At 25.4% G+C, this 24,264-nt stretch overlaps 3 protein-coding genes and 1 long non-coding RNA gene across 8 annotated transcripts; 2 read left to right on the top strand and 2 right to left on the bottom strand.

Annotated features, from left to right (window-relative positions):
• Positions 1-139: 139 nt before the first annotated feature.
• On the bottom strand, positions 140-12,280 carry LOC107994970 (muscle, skeletal receptor tyrosine protein kinase-like). 2 transcript variants are annotated; one of them, XM_017052172.3, is made up of 9 exons: positions 11,611-12,280; positions 5,139-5,354; positions 4,547-4,635; positions 4,302-4,463; positions 3,278-3,440; positions 2,560-2,843; positions 1,959-2,132; positions 1,606-1,764; positions 140-1,030 (listed from the first exon to the last, which is right to left on the bottom strand). In XM_017052172.3, the coding sequence occupies exons 1-9, from the start codon at positions 11,666-11,668 to the stop codon at positions 731-733; spliced, it is 1,605 nt and encodes a 534-aa protein (XP_016907661.1). In that variant the 5' UTR covers positions 11,669-12,280; the 3' UTR covers positions 140-730. The 2 variants fall into 2 exon arrangements, with proteins under 2 accessions (XP_016907661.1, XP_016907662.1); XM_017052173.3 differs by having other exon boundaries at positions 4,302-4,442.
• On the bottom strand, positions 5,361-6,893 carry LOC133666550 (uncharacterized). Its single transcript, XR_009830845.1, has 3 exons — positions 6,612-6,893; positions 5,843-5,908; positions 5,361-5,760 (listed from the first exon to the last, which is right to left on the bottom strand). It is a non-coding gene; the product is annotated as an uncharacterized LOC133666550 (long non-coding RNA).
• Positions 12,281-12,546: 266 nt separating the features above from the next.
• LOC107994971 (sodium channel protein Nach-like) lies at positions 12,547-20,581 on the top strand. 4 transcript variants are annotated; one of them, XM_062078129.1, is made up of 8 exons: positions 13,832-13,873; positions 14,871-15,126; positions 15,525-15,698; positions 16,469-16,524; positions 16,656-16,848; positions 16,961-17,121; positions 17,367-17,516; positions 17,715-20,581. In XM_062078129.1, the coding sequence occupies exons 5-8, from the start codon at positions 16,678-16,680 to the stop codon at positions 18,391-18,393; spliced, it is 1,161 nt and encodes a 386-aa protein (XP_061934113.1). In that variant the 5' UTR covers positions 13,832-13,873; positions 14,871-15,126; positions 15,525-15,698; positions 16,469-16,524; positions 16,656-16,677; the 3' UTR covers positions 18,394-20,581. The 4 variants fall into 4 exon arrangements, with proteins under 4 accessions (XP_061934109.1, XP_061934113.1, XP_061934100.1 ...); XM_062078125.1 differs by lacking the exon at positions 13,832-13,873 and adding an exon at positions 12,547-12,686 and having other exon boundaries at positions 15,525-16,524; XM_062078116.1 differs by having other exon boundaries at positions 15,525-16,524.
• LOC107994941 (importin subunit alpha-3) lies at positions 18,562-24,112 on the top strand. Its single transcript, XM_062078107.1, has 9 exons — positions 18,562-19,699; positions 21,017-21,119; positions 21,237-21,450; positions 21,748-21,908; positions 22,117-22,343; positions 22,434-22,799; positions 22,879-23,113; positions 23,209-23,300; positions 23,386-24,112. Exons 1-9 carry the CDS (start codon positions 19,640-19,642, stop codon positions 23,476-23,478), a joined length of 1,551 nt encoding a protein of 516 aa, XP_061934091.1. The 5' UTR covers positions 18,562-19,639; the 3' UTR covers positions 23,479-24,112.
• The last annotated feature ends 152 nt before the right edge of the window (positions 24,113-24,264 follow it).

The raw sequence follows: 24,264 nt of genomic DNA, 5'->3' as shown, positions 1-24,264 counted from the left end.
CTGATGATTTTCTTTATATTCTTTTATCATTTTTATCTTTAACAATTTTTTAACAAAATGAATATGTATATCTATATATATAAAATTTACAATTTCGATTACAATAAACAATTTATAAGTTATTCTTTTTTAATTCACATTTATTTTTTTTTATATGAATGTTTGAATTTCATTGTATGTTTTTTTTTATATTTAATATCAATAACAACGATACAATTAATTTAAATTAATTAAAACAAGGCTATCTGTAAATTTCTTATGTCAAAATATTTATACAGAAATATTATCAAAATCGATTCATATCAGTCTTTCAATCCGGACGCTATAAAAGACAAAGATCAAAAAAGACAAAGTATAACAATATATACATATGTATGTATAAAAATAACATAAGAAATTATCTTTTTGAAAAATTTCCAAATTTCTGCAATATATCGTTTCATATCGTTGCAATATTTTATCATTGATTATTCCTTCATTATTCACATTCCTTCATTCCTTATTTATGGATTTATTAATATTATATCGATTAAAACAAAATTTTTGTATTTTTCAATAATTTTTTTACCTTAAAATGTATCCATCTTTAATTACGAAAACAATAACTTTTAAGAAAATTGCAACGAATTTTATTGATTCTATTTGATCCTATTTTTTTTCCCAATTTAGAAATTTTGATTATTTTATGACTTCTGTTAACTTCTGTTAACATGCATGATTTTGATGAATATCAATCGGACAAAGATGGTAAAGTTTGCAAGTATTCGTGGGGTTTTGCCGGTGCTGGTAATAAATAGCCATCAGGATCTAATACGTCTGGTGTACGAATGGTGACTGGACCTTGAGGTGGTCTTGGTAACGTATCTTGAATTGACTTAACTTTAACTTTTTCCAGTCTTTCTAATATCTCCGGAAATTTAATTCTATCCTTAGGATCAGTTTTCCAACATTCTCGCATTATTTGGCAGACAAATGGTGGACATCCTTCCGGAGGTATAAGCATTATGCCTTGAAAAATTAGCTTCACTACCTGAAGGTATCAGGATAATTTAATAAAGCATTTATCTTTTCATTTCTTTATCAATATGAAATAATTAAGATCATTGTAACATATAGAGAAAAAAATGATAATTGTAAAGAAATATCTATTCCTGTGAATGAAGCTGATTCGTGCAATAAATAATTTTAAATAAAGTAGCATTTATTTTTTCATTTCTTTATCACTAAAATATTTCAAATTGTAATAACATACAGAGAAAGAAATGATAACTATAAAGAATCTATTTCTATTAAAAAACTGTGCTGTATTAACTTTAAGTAGTAAAATGGTATAAAAGCGCGACATGATGATATTTATGATGAATTAATATATTATTATAAACTTAGATTTTTGACTGTAGATTATATAATTAATCTCTAATAATAATTGGAGATTTTTATTATTCTAACAATATATTGTATGGATATATACTATATGGATATATAGTATTAGTATAGCGACGTTAATATTCATTTTAAATGTAAAACTATAATAAAAATGTATAATTTTGATTACTTTAAAATAATAAATTTCTCTAAAAATTGATTATGTATAATTTTACTTACTTCTTCGTTATTATGTCCGTAATATGGTTGTTTGCCAAAGGAATAGACTTCCCATAGAACAACGCCAAAACTCCATACATCACTTTCCAATGTAAATCGTCCGTACATTACACTTTCGGGTGACATCCAACGGATTGGTAAAAGTCTAGAACCTTTTATCTGAAGACAATAAAGATCTTGTTTTATTTATTTTATATAAAAAAATTTGGGGAAATAAATTATAATTTAAATCATGAAATATATAAACAATTTTGCAAAATATAATAAATAATAAAATTCAATATAATATACATTGAATATTCCATTAAAATATTTTAATTTATTATGTAAGTTAATGTAAGTTAATCCATTACCTTATAGTAATCGCAAGTATAAACATCTCGTGACATTCCAAAATCTGCTATTTTAACAATGAAATCATAACCAACTAGACAATTTCTACATGCCAAATCTCTATGAACGAATCTTTGACCCGATAAATATGTCATACCAGCTGCAATTTGGATTGTTATCCAATGTAAAGACTCCTGAAACATAATTAAGATTGTAATATCAGTCAATCGTTCATAATCTTTTTAAAAAAATTTATTTTCAGAATGAAAGTCATTCTCTTACTAAAAAAATATTCTTAAAAGCAATTCTCAAAAATTTTAAAGGAAAAATAAATTCACTTCAGAATAAAACCCTCGCAAATTATTCTCCAGAATATTTTTCGTAATGATTGAAAGTGATTCTCTGATACTAGCAGTGCTCATCAGTGATAAATAACTATCGAAAATATATTTCAAAAATTTTATTTCCAAGTGCATTTCTTTTTAGGGGAAAGAAATGACAAATTATTATGATGTTATTCATATGAGCTTAAATATTTTCAATAGAAAATTTGCTAGTTTGAAAAAGTTTGAAATACTTACATGCAATTTTGGAAAATAGAAGATTTAAATGATTTTTTACCTCAGTTAAAGGTTGCATCTCAGGTTTCGGCGATCTATTAAATTGTCGAGAGTTCGATCGTAAAACTTCAGCGAGATCTCCGTACGGCATGTATTCGAAAACCATCCATGGACTACTATTACCTTCACGAAGCACTGCACCTTTCAATGACAAAATATTTCTATGCCCAAAAGTGGACATGATGTCGACTTCTCGCATAAAATCTTCTTCAGCTTCTCGCGGTGCAGTTTCTTTCAAAACTTTTATAGCGACGATCTCTTTCGAATCCCCGATACACAATTCTCCTGCAAAAAAGAAAAAGTTATTTCTTTCAATTATATCTTTTTATTACACTGATTTATTTCACAAGTAATTTCATTTTGAGAGTGTTTATTTTACTATTTTTTAAGCAATCATTTAAATTTCTTTGCCTTTTCAATTAAAAATTATATCTAATATTAATTTAAATGATCTTCATTTTTTAAATATTTTATTATTTGAAAGATTTAAACAGAATAAATGATCATTCAATATTGAATAAGAAGAATATAAATGGATATATTAATATCTACTAATTAAATTGTTTACTTTTTTATTGTTGTTATTAGTTTAATTCTTTACGAATTATAATAATTGATTTTAAATAAATTTTTCAAGCTTCTGAAAGAAAATTATTTGATGACTTATATAAAAACTACTAGTTTTATATATATTTTTAATTATTTAATTTGGTTTATACCTTTATATACTTTTCCAAAACACCCTTCGCCAATTTCTTGTAAAAATGCAAGAGACTCACGTTGCAGAATCGACACTTCCGGCGAAGCGCAACTGAAATACTGTGGGTTAGGTGTGTACTTATTCGCTAGCAGCAATCCCTTTTTCAGATTCATCGGCGTTCCCTGAAGTGAACATATGCAAGCTATTTTCATAACAATTTTTCAATTATTTAATTATTTTTTTATTATTGACGGTACATGTAAATTTAATAAGAAAGAAGTTAAAATTAACATAGTTTTATATAATAGATAGAAATTTGAAAGATGAAATAAAATTATATATTTTATTAGATTTCTAACTTAAAGTTATATATGTATGTATGAATTATACATACAATTATTTTGATGTGATATTATTCACAATAAATACAACTATAGAAAATTGTAATAAAAAAATAAAATATGAACTTTTTTGCTTATTTATAGAGTTTTTCAATATAATAAAAATAATAAAAATATCAGTTTTAATTAATTATTATTCAATTTTAATAGATTGATTCATTTATGTATTATTAAAGATTGTATTTAATAAAACAAAATTATATTATATTAATTAATAGATATTCCTTTTATATTTTTATATATTATTAAAAATTTTTTAATATATATTTAAATTAAAAAATATTTGAAATATTTTAAATATAAGAAAAGAATAGAAAAAAGAAAAAAATAAATATTAAAAAATTATTATCATCTATCAACAAAATATAGATGAATTATAAAATTCAATTTACTTTCGCACTGGAAAAAAAAATATGACTTTCCAGGAAATATATTAATATACTCAAAAATGTTATTGTATTCAATATCATTGTATTTATTGTATTCAAAAATATAATATTACATTAATCGACTGAAGTTATTATTCCGTTTATCTAACGTTATCTTGTAAATGAATTGTAAATAACAGTTTTCTTTTTCTTTTTTTTTTTTTAATGTTAGTTTTGAAGAAACACTTCAATATTATGTATTTGTTTGACATACATCCAGGGAATTCCTCTGTGATTTCACGTTATAACTTCTTTTCTTCACGCAGTAGACTATACTCAACAATATTGCTAATACCGCGACGAATGCTATGGTGATTCCTATTATTTCAGGTACCTTTTGTCTCACACGCTCTGCCTGTTGAACAGTATGAAAATACTACAAAACTATGTTTGTAAAAAATTGTATGCATATTTATAAATCGATAGATGATATTTATAAAAACAATTGATAATAATTACCTGTTCTGCTTCTGGAAGAGCAGTCGTGCTATTGGTAGAATTACCATTTGGAGGGATTATGTTGGGTATAGGTCGAGGTGTTAGGGGAACTAAAAAAAAAATAATACTTAACAAATATTTGTAAAAAGATTGTTTTCTTTCTTTTTAAGATTAATATGAGACAAATTTATCAATTTTAATTATCAATATTATTTATCTTGAAATTAAAATTTATTTCATATTAATTTTGATATGCATTAATTAAATTCAATGTTTTAATGTCTTTAACTTGTTGTTTATATTATATCTGTATTATTAATTGATATAAAATAATATCGAATAAAGAAGAAAACAATTTTTAATATAGTAATTTTTTGTTCAAAAATATAATTTAGTAAAAACTTATTAGTGATTTTTGTTCTACAAGATTATTTTATAGTAAGATATAAGATATATTTAAATTTAATTTATAAAATAATAAATAATAATATGTGCTAAAGCATTATGAAATGAAAAAATATGTAGTTCAAAATCTAGTGATCCCTAGATCGCTCTGGTTTTATCTCTGGCGTCCGACATAAAAAAAAATATCGAATCGATATGTGATTCTAACCTATTAGACGGTTTGGACATTTTAAATCCGTTGTTGGTGGGGATAGATCGTGCGGACAGACGCATTTGGATGTGTTGTCTTTAAAGCTACGACATGCCGCTTCTTTTCCACAAATATGAGGTCGATCTTTGCATCCTGTGATCTCGGGGTTCCCGTTGATAGGCAGTAACCTCGCTATTACTTCCGATTGTTGTGTGGACGCATTTACTGATAATTCTGAAACAATATTTACATGTTATCGCAACTATGTCAGTTTACAATGACTATGTCTATCGAGTTTATAAATACAATTAAATAAAAATTTTGTTGGATGAAATATTCATGGATTGGAATGTACTATAGAATTTGAAAGGAGAAAGATATATTTTAAGTTCAAATGTCCTACGAAACAAAAACTGCATTTTTCAATGTTACAAATACAAACAATTCGTATTTGTATTTGTATACAATATTCAGTGGTGTTTCAAAGAGAAATATTATAACAAAAATAAAATTCAATTTCATTATTTTCATTATCCAACATATATATATCTTTAGTGGTTGATAGTAGAACAGCATAGTTTCAATAATTTTCTAATCTTCTTAATCGTATAAGTTTTATGGTTCTGCGGTTCTCATAGGTCTGTAATAAGGAAGCAATAATGATGATATATTATCTGAATAATGACGACATTCGGTTATAACCATATCAAAAAATGTCTAACCGTTTTAGATGTAATAATAGGTCCCAGTTTTATTTAGATATTCAATCCAACTGGATTTCCCCTAGTCTGGAAAATATTGTATCATTAATTCTATTTCATTTCACGTTAATTTCAAATTGATATGAATCTTGTTTAAAATAAATTATAGATCTTCCAAGAAATGATATAAAGGATCCCAAGAGCCCGTGAACTCATTTCGTTTCAAAGTAAATAGAGGCTTAAGGTAAAAGTAGTCGAATTTAGGTTAGGAACTTAGGCATAACAGTGGTAACGGTTAATAAAGGGCGAGCTGGTAAGAAAAAGGGCTACATATTTGGATTGGGCCCGACTTGGATGAGACAGTGAAGGCATTCATTTCGTGCTTGAAGCTTGTAACGGGTCAAAGCGTTATCTCTGCGGTCAGCGCTCTCCGACAACGAGTCTCGCTATGTGTACCTATTATCGCCCCGTATTTCTTCTCTTACTATGCATCTTAAACGAAGATTGCCCGTATTCACGAGATCGCTCGATTTCTAGTAAATGTTTCTAAGTTTTAATTTTCTTGAAAAGATGACAATTCATTTAAGAAAGGTCAATAAATCAAACTTAACGATGTTTAAAATTGAAACTCAATTTGATCTCGAAAGTCATCTTTCGATAGTGGATATTGTTCACATTAAGAATGAAATTTATTCTTAGATAATAACTTTCAATGGAATATTTATAGAAATATTTTCGAGAGAATAATATTTTTATAAATAAATTATAATATTTTCAAATGTATTCATACCCTAAAAGATGTTATATGAAAGTTGACCTCGGTGTCTTCGATACGGATGGAATTGCTCATGCGCGGTACAATTATACAACTGGTCTCTATATACGAGAAATCTAGGGACATTTTGAAACGACTTGTTTGCATACATATGAAATTTTGCCAAGTTCTTTATTTAATAATTTTATATAAATTATATTTATATTGATCAATTACATAAATTTACAGATTTATTTTGAATTTTTTATATTAATTTTTAATTGTCTGGAGATGAAATACATTACAGGTAATTTTAATAATGTTAATTAATGTTAATGTTAATTAATGTAATAATTGAAGAGGTTAGAGAACATATAATTTAATTAAAAAAATGATATTATCGTGAATTATAAATTGTCAATCAATATAATGCATAGTATGTATAGAATCTTATTATTTTTATTTTTTTATAATATATAGTAATATAATATAATATAGTAATATTCTTGTAAAATTAATCGTAAGATTTTCGAGAAAAAAATTTAATGGAAGTTCAACAGCGAGAGTAATATAGATTAGAAATAACGCAACTGAGAATAAACATTGCAGTAATTATAATTCTACGAAATGGGATTGTTTATCAAACACGCGGAAGTATATATACTAATTGTAAATCTAACATTTCCAAGTTCGAAATCTTCGAACGAATATTTTTATTATTTATATTTTTATTTAATTAAATTTAAATATTTTTCAACATTGTTACCTAAATCGTTCGTAATCTTTGCACTTTGTTATTATACGTGGAAGTCGATGGATGAACCGTGACCTATGATATCGAGCGTACTTTGACGCAAAGTGAGAGAATCACCCTTACCACGATTTTTATATCAAGTTTCATTTCTCTTAAACAATTAACAATTTTTTCTCTCTAAATTTAATTTCAAATCTCATTTAATTAAGTATAAATTTATATATTTTTGATGTATAAAAAATTGATATATAAAAAATTTTAAATTGAATTTCATGCTTGATGTGACTCAAAATGATTTATATTCAATTTCAATCATGAGATTCACAATTTAAAATTTTAATAAAATTTTTCAGTTCCTTTGTGATATAATTATAAATATTTATGGGAATTGCATAGAAAAAATGAATAAAATCTTGTTTTTGTTATGAAGTTCTAATTTGAATATAAAATATAGAATTGTTCAAATACAATTTAAAAAATAATGTAATTTGTTAAGAATCTACTACTGCAATTTTCACTATTCATCATTTTTGGAAACTGAAAAGCATTCAACGTGGATATACACATCGAGTTACGTTTATTTGCAAATCCGAAGTTTAGACCAGAGACTACAATAGGGGCATTATATGCGCGGGTGGTTTATCCTCCCAAACGATTCGCAACTGAATCGTCCATCATAAAACGAGATTATTCACGATATGTTGGGAGAATAGTTTTATCAAATTTTCTTAAATTATAGAAACAAATTGAATTGAAAAGTAAATTGAATTTATTTTTAATATTATTATATATAATAAAAGATATATATAAATAAAAGAGATAAAAACATTACATTTAAAAAATTAATATTATAAACAAATAAATAATATAAATAATATAAATAATATAAATTTAAAACATTTTTTAAAATGACAATTCTAAACATATTTTTTTGTTTTTTTATATATTATTATATTTATATTTTATTATTGAGAAAAAAAAATTTGAGTAATTTTAAATAAAATCAAAGTTTTAATCGAAATCATTTCTGTTGAATAATTGGATTGTTATAAATAAATTCCATTTAAATTATCATAAATGTATGAAGTTTAGAATATTTAAATATTAATAATATTTACGTAAAATTTTCATTGGATCTACAATTTTTTCAATGAAAATTTTATTAAATTACTAAATTGCATATTCATGCGAAATTTTAGAAATATAATAGGGTAGGAAAGAGAATTACGACATTCAGAGGATTAACATAACGATGAGCAACCCGCTTTCTTTTTCGTTGATGTGTCATCATTGCTTGTTTGCTATAATACTAAGCAAACAATGGATCGACTACTGCTTGGATAATGTATTCTTCTAAATTTATATTATGTATAATACGATAGATATTGTATTTCGTTTCTATCTGAAATCCTCTTCAAATCAGCCACTATTGTTTTCGAAACAGAAAATGGCATAAAGTTCTAAAAATTTCTTTTTTATAACTTTGACATTATATTATAACATATATTATAACATATAATTTTAATATTATAACATTATATATATATATATATCTAAAACCATTTTAAATAAATAGAATAAGAGATTTTAAAAATAAGAAAATGTAATAATTTCATAAATAATAATTTTTAATCCAATGGATAATGAATTTTAATTCAAAAGTTTTCGTTAATAATATAAAATATATCTTACTATATTTTACATAAAAAAAGATTATTTTTATTCATAAAAATAAATATATAAAATAATATAATTTATTTTTCTCAGCACGTATAACAAACATTGAATATTTTATAATACTTTATTTTTTTTTAATAAAAATTGATTTTGAATTATAGTGAATTAAATTAAATCTTTTTCAAATTTTGTATAATCATTAAAGAAGCTTTTTGTTATTGGAAAATTTGAATACTGCGCACGTGGTTATCATCTTTTAGGTTAGCGTTATCAGAAGGTCGTATATGTCGATATTAAAGATAAGTTAGAGTCAGAAAAATAGGGTTAATTTTTTTATACTCGGTTTCAAGAGTAGTTAATATTTCTTCTAATATAGACACGAAATAAAATAGCTTTATCTTTTCGATATTTATTTTGACTGGTACTTGAATTTTCGTTTTTAACTTGTTTATATTATTATCTCTGAAGAAATTTCTGCATATGTTTTTAAATAAGATCGAAAATAAAATACTTTTTAATTTTTTATTATTACAATAAATATATTAAATATTTAAATAGTTAATTTAAAAATATAAGGAAAATATTAAATAAAAATAAACAAAAGAAGTATATATACAATAAATAGAAATATTGTACAATAGATTAAAGCAATTTTAATTTGTTTTAATGCAATTATTATAATGTTTTATTTTTCATGACAAGCTTAATGTTTTAAAATTTCAAGGTTGTCCAAGATAGAATTTAGTGAAACTAACACGTGAAAATTAACCAAAGAGATTCTTCTTCCTTGGTAATAATTATCTGTAGTATTCAAATTGGTGCCTTTGTGCATGTCTGTAGCACATGAGTTTATCTCTAGAAGATACGATTATATTAGATTGGCGGGAAATAAATGAATTGAACTTTGAATCTGTTGAAATACATCTATATATATTTAGTATATAATTATAAAGATAACTGTTGATTACTTTTACATAATTTTTGTGTTGTAAAAAAGATTACACGTTAGCAATAATTTAAATAACATAATAACATAAAAAGAAAAATATAAAAGATCAATGAAAAGGTTACTTTTCTGAAAAATTATAAATACAATAAGGAAGAATTATATTACGATGATAAATGTCAAAAAGAGATAATCCAAATTAAAAAAAGTTAGGGAAAATTATCATTTCTTCGTTTCCAAGTTTTTGTTTCTTGTTCTTTAAAGAAGGAAATTATAAATATTCACAGAAGAATGATTGCAATGTACGATAAATGATAAGAAAAGGCGATAAAAAAAAAAGATTAGAAAGATCAAAGAAAAATTGTCATTTACTCGAAAAATCGTTACTTACTGTTTACTTTTCCTAATTTTCCTTTATTTATTAAAGCAAATACCGATTAACCATGAATCATACAAGGAATTTCTAATGCATTTAATTTATTATTTAATATCAGATTTATTAGCTTTATCGTTATGTGTATATTTCCATATTGGATGAATATATGTTTCATCTTTAACTGTTATATATTTTTCGTGATTTTTTTTTAACAAAACGAAACACAACGCGTGCCTGTTTGTCGATCGGATAAATGACTATAATTATTGTATAATGATAAGACACATACATACATTATAAATATAATTCAATTTATATAAATAAAGATTTAATTACAAATTAGTTGAAAAAATTGTAATCGTTCAACATTTAACGATTTTTTCAGTAAGTTATTCAAGTATTAATTCTAGAAATTTTTCTTCATAATTATTCTAGAAATATTTAAATAATAATAAACAGTTTATCTCAATTAATGTATACTTTGATTGCAATTTAATCGCAATTTATTTCTATGTTTTAAGAAAATATAAATTACGCCTCAAAGCTGCGACGACGCATCAAGAGAAGAATCGAGTTTTTTTTTAATCCATCGTAATAGAGAAATTATTCGTAACGCACAATTTATGAGGAATATATATTTATCTCTTTTTTCTTTTTCTTTTTTTTTTTTTGTCTAATCTACTATTAAACATGTACGACATGATTACATATATATATTCATAACAATTTTGTAATGTAAATATTGCAATTCTAACAACATTTAATATAATTTATGTTAACGTAGTTTTTATCTCGGAAATTTTAATAAACAAAATGTCACGCAACGAGATTTCTTCACTGATTCGGTTTCTAAATTTTTCATTTTTAAAGTGGATTCCAAGTGGGTTAATTCTAAGAATTTCTTCTTGAATAAAAAATATCAAGGGATCGTTATTACGCATAATTTAACAGCAACAAAGAAACATTGATAAAATTTCATTCGCCCAAAAAATTTCTAAAAATTTGAACTCGACATGCACAGAATATGAAGAAAATGTTGGATTAAAATAGAGAATATATTTGCAAATCATTTTTTTCCTTATCTTGTTCTTGGTCTCAATGCATAATTCCAAGAATTTTTCCATTGTTAAATTTTAAAATTATATATCTTCGATTTTTTTCTTATTCAATTATTAGTTTTTAATTTTCAAAATAAGAGATTTTAATTTGCGTTACACTTAGAAGCATAAAAATTTATAAAGAGTATCGATGATACTTTTTAAATAAAAATATATTAACTCACCCTGTCGAATTTCCGCGGAGGAAAGGCCTCTTCTTCTTGGCATTCTTCTCCTCTCCATTCTGGGACCAAAATGGAAGGAAACCACCCCCGTTTAAAAAAAAAAAAGAACTATCGTTTCGCACTAATACCTTCACTTTTTCCTTGACATTGATCCATCGTTACACTCTAAACTTTTGAGAGTCAACGAGTCAGAATTCGACGCGTCATTGGTTTACATTGTAAAAAAAAGTAATCACATGATAGATAACACAGTAATATTTGCAAATCAATTGTTCGCACTGATTGGACCACACGAGGAGTAGGTTTTTCATGAGTTCCTTCGAGAATCGATCAAACCACGAAACAGTCACCTTCTTTGTACCCGCATCCCTCTAATTAGACAGCTTCAATTTATATTTTTCACAATTTGGTAATCCGAAACAAGCTCCTCTTTTCTTTTTTTTTCAAAATCCTCTAAACGATTCCTCTGGAATGGACGACACGAAATTTTCAAAATTTCATTCTCGATAATTTTTTTTCAAATTTCGAATTGCTTCTTTCCTTTTTAACCGGAAGATTTTCCTTTTTCCCCCCGAAATTCCTAATTTTGCCAGTATTTCAAATGATTAATTTTCCAAAATTAAAAATTAAAAAGTCGACTCGAGGATAAATTCATTTTTATTTGCAGGAGAGCACCGTACAAGGTCCAGCGGGATTAAAGCTGGAAACTTTTGGGGCCAAGGATCGAGGGACAAGGATCGAAGAGTTAAGCCGGAAGAGGAAACCCGCCGGTTAAAGGATAAATCGAGGAGGGGTCCTCTATCTTCGACGAATGCTTATTCGAAACTAAAGACCGAGTAAAGACCGCCTTCGAGAACTCGCTCGTATTGGCGTGCAACACAAGGGAACTCGGCCACTCATACATGTACGATCGAAGCGTGTTCACGGCACCCACATGGATTTTAGACCGAGCAAGGATTTACGCGAGGAGGGACGAGCCGTAGTTCATCATCGTCGTGGCTCGACCTACGCTATCGGGGAGAGGCAGAAGCGATGTGGTTCCTCGTAATCTCGTCGGTTTTTCGGCCGACTTAAGGGTAGAGGCCTCTTGTTGCGCCTTTTAATCTCTGACACGTGCCAACTTACTTACGAGACTCCACCCTTGGCCCACGATATTATTAGGCACGGATGAAATTTCGTTTTAATCGAAATTAAACTTAATTTCTTTCGTGTGTTGTGATCGATTTGATCCTAAGGGCAATTTCTGTGCGGGTTTACGTGTCACTACTGGATGTGTAGTGGTAATCGGATGAATATTTGTATTAATATTTTTAATCAATTGTCGATAACGTTGTTATTATTATTAAAAACGTACAAATTTATTTTGGAGAATTAAGCAAATGTGATGTGTAATTATTAATAGTTTGACAAAATTTCTTCTCTTTAATTTTTAGAAATTTTTAAGTTTTTTTCAAAAGTTTCAATTTGTATAAAAAATAAATTGTTAACGCAACTGTGCAAATTATAACTTATTATGATTCGATGCTCGGATATGAACTTGCAGATACATAAAACACTGATAAAAATTCTGCACAAAAATATGTGTAAAATTAAAATTCTGATCATTAAATATATTTTGATTCGAAGTCACACTTCGTCTTATCTCTCAAAATTATTTGGAAATAATTTTTCCAAATAAAATTTTGATATTTATTTGCAAACATTTTCATCTTTCAATAAATATTCCATAAATTATAACGTATAAATGAATAATATATAATATGAGAGATAATTTATAAGGCAATCGTTTATTGCAATGAAATATAATTATTCGTTCGTTCTATCTCTTGCATCCGTTTCAAATAAATATTGTCCAATCCCTGGATGGCCTGATCAAGTATGCGTGGATATTTAATGAACCTCTCCAAAGGATTCGCGTTACAACGAGGCTATCAATCACTATCAGAATTATTAAAGATGAGATCTCAAAGGAAACTTAAGTAAAGAAATAATAAAAAAAAAAGAAAAAACGTGAAGATCAAATCTGTCGGAAAGTTATTCGTAATGACATGGCTTGCATTTTGCGCCACTAATAATTAACCAGTGTATATCGCGATCAGTTTGATACACTGGTGTCCAACTGGGCGCCACTTACCCCACTCTGCCACTCTGTTCGTGAATAACTTGACTTTTCAGCTTCTGATCGCGATAAAACGAATCACCACCACTACACCAGTTTCATCTTCTCGTATATGTGTATAATCTCGATTAATCGGATGTAAAAGTATAAAAATTAGCTTTTCGAAACGTTGTTTTGCTTCTTTAAACGCGTTACGTAAATCATGGGAATGAAAATCATGTTATGTTTATTAACGTCATATTGAAATATCAAATCTTCATTATGATGAAATTAGACGATATGTGAATATAAATTATTCGTCTTGACGAATTATTATTTAAAAATTCGTAATTTGTATTATTATTGTCATCGAAAATGTTTAACAATTGAAATAATTTAAGAAAAATATTGAGTTTTTTTTATTTTCTTGTTTTTTTTTATTCGTTGTAATGTTTGTAACATGATGTTTCATAAAATTAAATACATTATAAATAGTATTCTAGAAATTATTTGTTTAATAAGTTATATTATTAGTTTATTATTGATCGTTTATTTACTATCGTATTCTTGACGCGCAGTAATCCGATTCTATTTCAGTTTGAACGATGTTGAGTATTAAGTGTATGAAAAGCTTTGAAATCTAATCAATTTGAACAAGAAGCAGATCAATTACGAAAAGTCACCAATTAAGAAAAGTTCATCGACATAACAGTCATATATCGCACAATAAATAAAATTAGTGAAACATTATCTATTAATAATAATAAAGTCACAAATCTTGTGATAATAAATTTCTATCATAACATTGAGTTCACATCCATTGAAAATCGAGGACAATTACCACGTATTATGAAGAATATTTATAATAATTGAATTATAATTATGTTGGTAATAATTGGAAAAAAAATTATGGAGGAAAATTTTCAATTCCATTTAACAATTTTTTTCTATCCTAAAGTACAATTGCATCTGCTTACGTAAAGATCCAAATGTTATTCGATTCTTCTAAAATTTATGTCACTTCATTTAAGGATTAAACGAAATTCACCATTTTTTTTCAACACTATCAAATATTTATTTAGAACATCAGAAGAATTAATTTATGTATATTTATGTACCTTAATGTAAAACCATACATAGATCACATGCTTGTTTGTTATAGTTGACAACTCGGAAAATCATTCTCAAACACTTGATGACATTTGAAATCTTTGAACGATCGTAAACGTAAACGATGATCGTGTCGCTGGGTGTTTGACAACGGTGGTCCATCTGATTAAGTTCTCTAACACGTGTCACTTAATGTGCCGAAATGGTCCAATGGGAAGAGAAATGGGCCAAAACGGAAAAATGGTCGACGAAGCCGCAACACAAGAGGAATACGTTAATAGTTTTCGAAGAGGCTCCTTTGGAATGGCGTAAGTGTTGTATATTTACATTGGCGTTACAGGCTCACACCTGGACGCAAGAATAGCGCCGCTTCTTTTTTCTCCGAAGTATTTTCTCGTCCGTGCGTCAAACAGCTTCCTGAACAAAGCGAATTTTTTTATATTTTTCTTCCTCTTTTTTTTTTCTTCCCTTTGCTTTATTTCTAGATGAGCTTTTCATTATTTCAATATATATAATTTCGATTGCAGTTAAAAAGAGAAAGAGCTATTTTGTTTGTCGTCATTATCCTTTTCATTTTCAAATATGGGAAGATTTAAACAATTCAGAAAAAAGATAAAGGTTTCACTGTTTAAATTTTTCTATGATATTTCTTTTCGAAGTTACGAAATTTCGATTAATATATTTAATGGACAAATATGTCTTTTAGGTTAGGAAAACAATATTCCAATGTTGACGATGAAAAGCGATAACTTTTCCCATTACGTTCCGAAATATGGGAAGTTTTTAAATGAAATTGGATCCAAGGAAGACATCAAGAGGGTAGTTTACACCCGCTTAAGTTGCTGATCGCCGATTTTCCTTGAGCACCGGAACAACGTCGGTATGCATGCAGATGGTGGTCGTAAGAGGGGGTAGTCTAAAATAATAAAGAAGCTGACACGAAGATGAGGAATGTTTGTGTTTTCACGTACGATGGCCGATTCTTAAATGACGAGATACAACTGGAAAAACGTATATTCGAAAGACAATACTTCGAATAAACCAATAGTTATCGATAGTTTCCTGTAGACAATCGTTTTTCAGCTTAAAAAGAAAAAAACAATAAATATTATTTCTATTTTGTTTTTTTTTTTATGAGAAATGTAACATTTTTTTTTTATTTTTCGATTAAAAATTATAAGATATTTCTGTTATTTTTTTTAAAATGATAATATTCTGCTAATTGCAAGCAAAATATAAAATTGCATTGAAACAAATAATAAATCAATGATATCTTTATTATTTATTTAAAAATAAAATATAATACTAAATAAAAAATGTATTAATTTCAAATTAAATAATTAAATAAAATGCTTTATTATATTACGAATATTTGTAGAACTTTGTTATTTTGCTTTATAATATATTAATTTAAAATCATATTTTTAGTTGATAAAACTGATAAATTAATCGTGTTATGTGCACAACATGCATAATACATGCTCAAACTTGACATGCAATTCGAGAAAGGGATCAATTGGATTTCCTTATTCTATTTAGTATTAATATAACTGTAAAGATAGTTGATTCAAAATGAAATATAAGTATAATATATCTTTAAAAGAATTACGTAGTAGTTTGAAATATAGATCAAGAGAATATTTGTTACAGAATAGTTTACATGGCATTCCATATGTCGTGGATCCTACACGACCTAAATGGGAAAGGTAATATCATAATTTAATTAATATACAAATTAAATAATGAAATTAACGCCATAATATTTGCCATATTAATATTACTTATTATATATATATATATATATATATATATATATATATATTTGATATGTTTGCAGATTAATATGGTTATTTTTATCAATGACATCAGTAATAGCGATTTTTATTACAATCGTAATTATCTTGAACAAATTTCAAACGCAACCAACAATAACCGGAGTGGATGTATTAACAGAGCATATTAATATCGAATTTCCTCAAATCTTTATTTGCTTCGACTGGATTCATTTGAATCATTCGTATATACTTGAGGTAAACGCATTTTTAAATATAATTTTATTTTACTTCAATATATATTAATATTACATTTATATCATTATATTTATACACTAATATCTCAATATTTATATGTATATATATATAGAATGAAATGTATGTATATGAGGAATTATATAATTGGAATGTTGGAAAATATATTGATGTGAAATCATTTAATCCAATTTATAAAAATAAAAACAATTTTCGAAAAATTTTTGAAATGATGGGATTTGATTGTGATTCTTTATTTAGTAACTGTGCATACAGGTAAATATGATAAATACATATGTAAATATATAATTTTTTTATTTTATTTATTTTAATTAAAAATATTATTAAATATATTTATATACGTTATGTATATATATTATATGCATATTCATAATTACTCAAAGTTTAATATTTTAAAATAAGACAAAATTATTTTAAAAAAAGAAATAATTATTATTATAATTATAAAAAAATTCATTTATATTTGATTAAATTATAAATTATAAAATATTGTTTTTTAGAGGAATGAATAGATCGTGTAAAAATATATTTACGAAAGTATTGACTGCAGTGGGTATATGCTGTAAATCTAAAAATTTAGAGTCACTTAAATATATAGATATTTCATGGAATCTTGAATTTAAAATCTCTAATTCAAGTTTTCCTTTAAGGTAATATTTACTAATTCAATCAATAATTCAACTAATTCAAATCAATAATTTTTTTATATCAAAATTTAATTTTTATAAATAATTTTTTTATCATAAACGTTATTGATTATATCTGAAAAAATTATACAATATATAAAATAGAATATGAAAAATATTAATATAATTATTATATGTTATTATTTATTTTTTATATTGTAGATTTTATCTCATGGAACAAAATAATTCGAGTCCAGAACCAGGTGAAAGATCTCTTATAGTAGATAAATCTCTAGATATAGAATTTGTTGTTGATATAACATATACGACTTCTGATATTAAATATTTATCTCTTCGGCAACGACAATGTTATTATAAGCAAGAAAGTAAAAATCTTATTGATTGCGAAATTGATTGCATAACCGATAAACTATTTAAATATTGTAAATGTTTGCCATGGTTTTTATCATTTGTCGATAAGACAGAATGTCCAATTTCAAAATATCCCTGTTTAAACAATATTAATATCGATAAAACCCAATGTAATTGTTGGCTCTTTTGTGATCATACATCATATAGTGTAAAAAGTATGAAAACATTTGAAAATAAAAATAAAAATCAAATTATGTTAAAAAATTGGCCAACAGCTCTCCATAAAAGAGAAATGCAATTTGGTTATTTAGATTTACTTGTATCATTCGGTGGTATTGCAGGCCTTTTTTTAGGATTTTCTATTTTTGTAGCTTTAGAATTTGGATATTATTTTACTCTTAGAACTTATTTTGGAGCTGTAATTCGATTATCTCGAAAACAATATAATATTGTGACTATTTATGTGATAGAAAAATACCCCATCCAGAAAGTAAATACTAATTCAAAATATTATGTATATCTCGATTAATTTTTTTCAAAAAATTAATATTTATATTCCATTTTGTTGAAATTATATTTAATGTATGTAGCATATCATTATTAATTTTGTGTAAATCTTAAATTTCTAAACAAATACAAAAATTTAAAAATTTAAAAAGTCACATAGATATAAAAAGAAAATAACATCACAATGATAATTTTTCATATTATTATTTATGCAAATATTTATAATAATATATTTTTGAATAAATAATCGTAAACATATTATAATAAGTTTTTTAATTAAAAAATAACTTGAATTGGTTTCTTCAACCGGATTGGATAAGAATCCACCACGTAACTTGCAAAAATCCCTAAAAATACGAAATGTGCAAATAATTCCTATATCATTAATTCTGGCAATTAAGATTCTTATTTCTAAATTTTATTTGTCAAAATCTATAAAAACATATAAAAAATTTTTACACATTTAAAATTTAATTTTATTATATTATAAAAGCAACAATACAAGTTTCATTATTTTATTTATTTTTTATACATAATAAACAAACATAATAATTATTTTAGTTAAATTTCCTATATTATAAGTTGTAATATAATTACAATCGAATAATGTATAGAGATTTTAATTTTTAGTTGTAGATACCAACATAAGATACCAACATAAATATATTAACTGCAATCGTTTCACACCAATTATTGTTGATTCATTTTATTATAAATTTATTATTATGTTTGAAATTATTTTTTTTATTATTAATAATATATTTTTTTTATTATAATAAATCATTTTTAAAAATAATTCCAAACGTTAATTCTTTTATTATTTAATTATAATTTTAAAAACATAGAAGTTATTTATGAAACATAAATGCTCATGAACATATAGCTTTAAGATGATAAGAATTTGCTATAATCTGTGGCTCTATTGCTTGCCGATTAGATTTTACTGATTGCATAGTGAAAACACGCGTCTCCCGAAGCGCCACCTTGCTCATTTCCGATGTTCTTTTCGGAATGGCTGAAACGTTGCTTTCGTGCTGAGAAAACGTGACTACAGAGAACATTGTGTGGCGATCGTGATTAAGAGAACGAGTGTTATACATTATATTGCATTGTATATTGACGTACATTAAGGCTGTCGCGCAACGGCATGCAGCTGTCGAAGTAAATCGACCGGAGTAACACGGATACAGAATTTTTCGCAGTACACGGGTATCTGGGTGCCGGCACATATCAATATACGCGAGTACGAAGGATTGGTTATTGAAAAAATGGCGGCGGAATGCAAGAATCGAATGATGGTTTTTAAGAACAAAGGCAAAGATCAAGAAGTGAGTATTCAGTGTGTTCTTCGTTGTGCGCAGTTACGTTGTACGTCTGGAAGTTTCGGCTACTGAACTGGGCGACTAAATGAACATTATCATGGGCACTAATTTTTCCAAATTTGTGCAATTTATTTGCATATTTTGTTATTTCAGTTGGAATTTTGGATATTTCTGTATATTTATTTTGCACAGAATCCATAAAAATTCTTAATATAACTTTATCAAATATAACAGCATTATATTTTGAATAGAATCATGCCATTCTGAAACAAGTGGAAAGTGTCGTTACATTAATGTCAAATATAGCACTATCAAAGATAGAATTGAATGAATAATTGTAAGAAAGAAAAGTTATATTATTTTAATTATTTTTTGAAAATTTCTTTGAAAATTTTATAAATAATTTATTTACATTTTTTATTTACCTTTTATTTTTGACTCAAATAATTCACTTTTCTTTGTACATATTTTTTATTATAATTAAAAAAATCTTTCAAAAGATATTACAAATAATTTTGATTCTATAGTATGTAAATAATATCTTTTTATATATATATTATAATAATATCAATAATATATATTATAATGATATTATAATAATATCAAAATAATATTGATGAAAAAATATTAAAAAGTGAAGTTTTCCATTATCATACTTGGAAATTATTAATAATATAATATTAATATTTTATTAATTATTAAATGTAAGTGTATATTTTCTTATTATGTTTATATGTACTTTATCTTTTTATATAAGATTTTAATATTATTATTAAACATATTTTAAATTATGAAATTTTATATGTTCATTAAAGTTTAAAAACTTATTCAAATAAATATGTATTAAAATAATTATATCATTAAATTGTAAAAAATATATGATTATTATGTATATTTTGTTATATTACATAAAGCAAAATATTTAACCTTTAATTTAATTTTTATTTTTTTTTAATTTAATTTAATTTAATTTAATTTTTATTTTATATATTATATTATATATATTCATAAAAATATAGTTAATATTAATTATTATTACACAATATATTATTTCCTAATTTTTAAAATTAATGTTATTGAAACTAATTTTAATATTAAAATTCAAAAAATTTTAAATATTTAAAATTGCTATAATACATTTTTATATGTAGAGAAATTTTAGTTACTTTTTTATCATATATTATATATTATTTTTGCAATATAAATATTTTAATTTAATCTAATATCTTTTTTTAGATAAATTTGAATTTAAAAAAGATTAAAGTGTTACATAAATATTACTTAATATTGATTTAAAAGCATTTAGATAATAATATGTTTTAGGAAATGAGAAGAAGAAGAAATGAAGCAACAGTAGAACTACGGAAAAACAAACGTGATGAGACTTTACAGAAAAGAAGAAATGTGCCTGCTACAGATTTAATAGGTAAAATTATTACAAATAAAAAATTGATATAAAAATATATTTTATATTTTATAAATAGAAAAAATAAATATAAAGAATTAAATAAAAAATAAATTATAATATAATATTTTATTTTAGATGAAGAAGATAGTGATAAACAAAATCTTGATTTATCAAAAATCAATTTAAAAGAACTAGTAATGAAAGCTGCTAGTTCAGACCCAACTGTTCAATTGCAAGCGGTACAATCAGCAAGAAAGTTATTATCTTCAGATCGTAATCCACCGATCGATAAGTTAATTGATAGTGGCATTTTACCGATCTTAGTTAATTGTCTTGAACAGCACAATAGGTATGATTAAATTTGCATACAATTTTAATTTATAGCGCATATGCATGCACATTACAATTGGCTTATTTTTTTATTAAAAAAAGTTTGATTACAAATGAAATTTGATTGCTAATATTTGTATAAATTTGGAATATATATATATATATATATATTTATGATTAATTATGATAAATTTTCTGTTTTAGTATTTGATTTTATTATTTTTAATTATTATTTTTATTTATTATTATTATTTTGTTATTAGTTTAGTAATTTTTTAGTATTAATACATTATTATTAATTTTTAATACTTTATAGTCCATCATTACAATTTGAAGCAGCATGGGCTTTAACAAATATTGCAAGTGGAACATCACCTCAAACACAAGCAGTTGTTGCAGCTGGTGCAGTTCCACATTTTTTGCATTTGTTACTTTCAAGTCAACAGAATGTTTGTGAACAAGCTGTATGGGCTTTAGGTAAATTAATATAAATAATAAATATAAATAAATATAAAAAAAATTAAAATTATAACATATCTAAAAAAAAATTCATTTATGATATTAAATTTAAATTATATTTTGTATATTTAATTTATATAATGTATATTATTATTTCATTTTCATTTTTTATTGTTTGAACTAAAATATATTTCTATTATTATTTGTATATTTTTGTTCATTATAGGAAATATTATTGGAGATGGCCCAGCATCTAGGGATTATGTTATCAAGCTTGGCGTTGTACCGCCATTGTTAACGTTTATCAAACCAGAAATACCAATTAGTTTTTTACGTAATGTAACTTGGGTAATCGTAAATTTATGTAGGAATAAAGATCCACCACCACCTGTTCAAACTATTAAAGAAATTTTACCTGCTCTTAATGTACTTATTCATCATTCAGATATTAATGTAAGTTACAATATTATATATATTATATATAATTATCTTTGATGTATTTATGATTAAAAATAATTGTTTATATACAAAATAAAATTGCAGATTCTTGTCGACACAATTTGGGCATTGAGTTATTTGACTGATGGTGGTAATGAACAAATTCAGATGGTTATAGACAGTGGTGTAGTACCTCGTCTCATACCACTTCTTTCGCACAAAGAAGTTAAGGTGCAAACAGCTGCTTTAAGGGCAGTAGGTAATATAGTAACAGGTACAGACGAACAAACACAAACTGTATTAAATTGTGATGCGCTTTCATATTTCCCGAATTTATTAACCCATACGAGGGAAAAAATTTGTAAAGAAGCAGTTTGGTTCCTTTCAAATGTAACTGCTGGCAATCAATCTCAGGTTCAAGCAGTTATAGATGCTGGATTATTGCCTCTTATTATTCACAATTTAATTAATGTAAGAAATACTTTTATTAAAATATTGAAATTTGTTAAATTGAATCATTTGTTTTAATAATAAATTTATTTTTTATCAGGGTGAATTCCAAACACAAAAAGAAGCAGCATGGGCAATTAGCAATTTAACAATAAGTGGTAATGAAGAACAGGTTGCACGAATGATACAAGAAGGTGTTATTGGACCATTCTGTAACCTTCTCGACTGTAAAGATACTCAAGTTGTACAGGTTGTTTTAGATGGTATACATAATATGCTTAAACTTGCTGGATCACAAGTTGAACATTTGGCTAATATGATTGAAGAATGTTCAGGTTAGTATTTATCTTTTTTTCTTTTATAATATATAATATTGTGTATAGTAAAAAAATAAATATATAAATTTATATTATAAAATGTATTTTCACAGGATTGGATAAAATCGAAACATTGCAAAATCACGACAACATAGATATTTATAAACTAGCATACGAAATTATTGAGCAATACTTTTCGGAAGACGTATGTATTTATCTTATTTTTATAATTAAGAAGTAATTTCTATTGTTTTTAATATGAAAAAATATGTATTTTCTAATGTTTTTAGACGAATGACACAAATCTGGAACCACAAGTTGTGGAATCAACATTTGAATTCGATCAGACGACGAGCATTTCGAATGAAGGTTTTAAATTCTGAGAGGGCCTCCATTATTTTTTATCTGATCGTGCCGTCCCCCGAAAATCTCCATTACGGAGCCATTCTGCTTACCCTTTTATATTCTGTCTCATTCTTTCTTCAACGACTACATGTGGCAATTTCAACGTGACATTGTTGAATCAACAATTGTATTTGGTTTTACTAATTCAAAAACATAAAATTATGACTTACATTTTTGGTTTGTCCAAAAAGTGAGAAATTAGAAAAAAAACGAGGCTAAAGTTACAGAGCAAAGGAGTTTCTTATTGAAATAAGAATTTGTATTCTTTCCTTTTTTTTATTCTTGAACGATGTGTACTTTACCTTGTTTCCTTTTCCGTTGCACATATTAAAATGCTTAGTGGAGCGGAACCGAATGCAGCTATTGATATGCATTACACCGACTAAATTATTCTAGTAAATTAATGAATTTGCTCTCTAAATTGAAGAGCAGAAAAAAAAAGAAAAACTTTTTTATTGTTTGATCGTGCTGCTCTCCACTCTAACTTGAGATGAATCTTGGTTAGTGATGTTACATTTATAAAATAATTCGTGTATATTTTAGGCATGTTAAATTTATAATAATATTGATTACTAAATAAATAAATCAATTGACTACTCTTTATTAGCTTAATTCATGACTATGAATTATTTCTGTAAGGGGAAGAGGATAAACAATAAAACTATTATGTAAATGCGGCAATGTTAATTGCCGATCTTTGCCTAGTCTTTCGATAGCGTGAATAGACAGGTTATCTAAAAATTTGAAGAGATTTAAATATTTTC

The sequence above is a fragment of the Apis cerana genome, linkage group LG1 (assembly GCF_029169275.1).
Source record: "Apis cerana isolate GH-2021 linkage group LG1, AcerK_1.0, whole genome shotgun sequence".
In the NCBI taxonomy this organism is placed as follows: Eukaryota; Metazoa; Arthropoda; class Insecta; order Hymenoptera; family Apidae; genus Apis; species Apis cerana.
The sequence above is the reverse complement of the archived record's forward strand: the minus strand, read 5'-3'. Positions and strand labels throughout refer to the sequence as shown.

Excerpts from the sequence above, each read along its gene's own strand:
- LOC107994971 (XM_062078125.1), top strand. The coding sequence starts at position 16,391 with ATGAAATATAAGTATAATATATCTTTAAAAGAATTACGTAGTAGTTTG. Across the intron at positions 16,849-16,960 it reads ATCATTCGTATATACTTGAG|AATGAAATGTATGTATATGA; the intron begins GTAAACGCATTT and ends ATATATATATAG. Across the intron at positions 17,122-17,366 it reads TTTAGTAACTGTGCATACAG|AGGAATGAATAGATCGTGTA; the intron begins GTAAATATGATA and ends ATTGTTTTTTAG.
- LOC107994970 (XM_017052172.3), bottom strand. The coding sequence starts at position 11,668 with ATGGAGAGGAGAAGAATGCCAAGAAGAAGAGGCCTTTCCTCCGCGGAA. Across the intron at positions 4,464-4,546 it reads CTCTTCCAGAAGCAGAACAG|TATTTTCATACTGTTCAACA; the intron begins GTAATTATTATC and ends ATAGTTTTGTAG. Across the intron at positions 3,441-4,301 it reads CACAGAGGAATTCCCTGGAT|GGAACGCCGATGAATCTGAA; the intron begins GTATGTCAAACA and ends TGTTCACTTCAG.
- LOC107994941 (XM_062078107.1), top strand. The coding sequence starts at position 19,640 with ATGGCGGCGGAATGCAAGAATCGAATGATGGTTTTTAAGAACAAAGGC. Across the intron at positions 22,344-22,433 it reads TTCATCATTCAGATATTAAT|ATTCTTGTCGACACAATTTG; the intron begins GTAAGTTACAAT and ends ATAAAATTGCAG. Across the intron at positions 23,301-23,385 it reads AGCAATACTTTTCGGAAGAC|ACGAATGACACAAATCTGGA; the intron begins GTATGTATTTAT and ends TAATGTTTTTAG.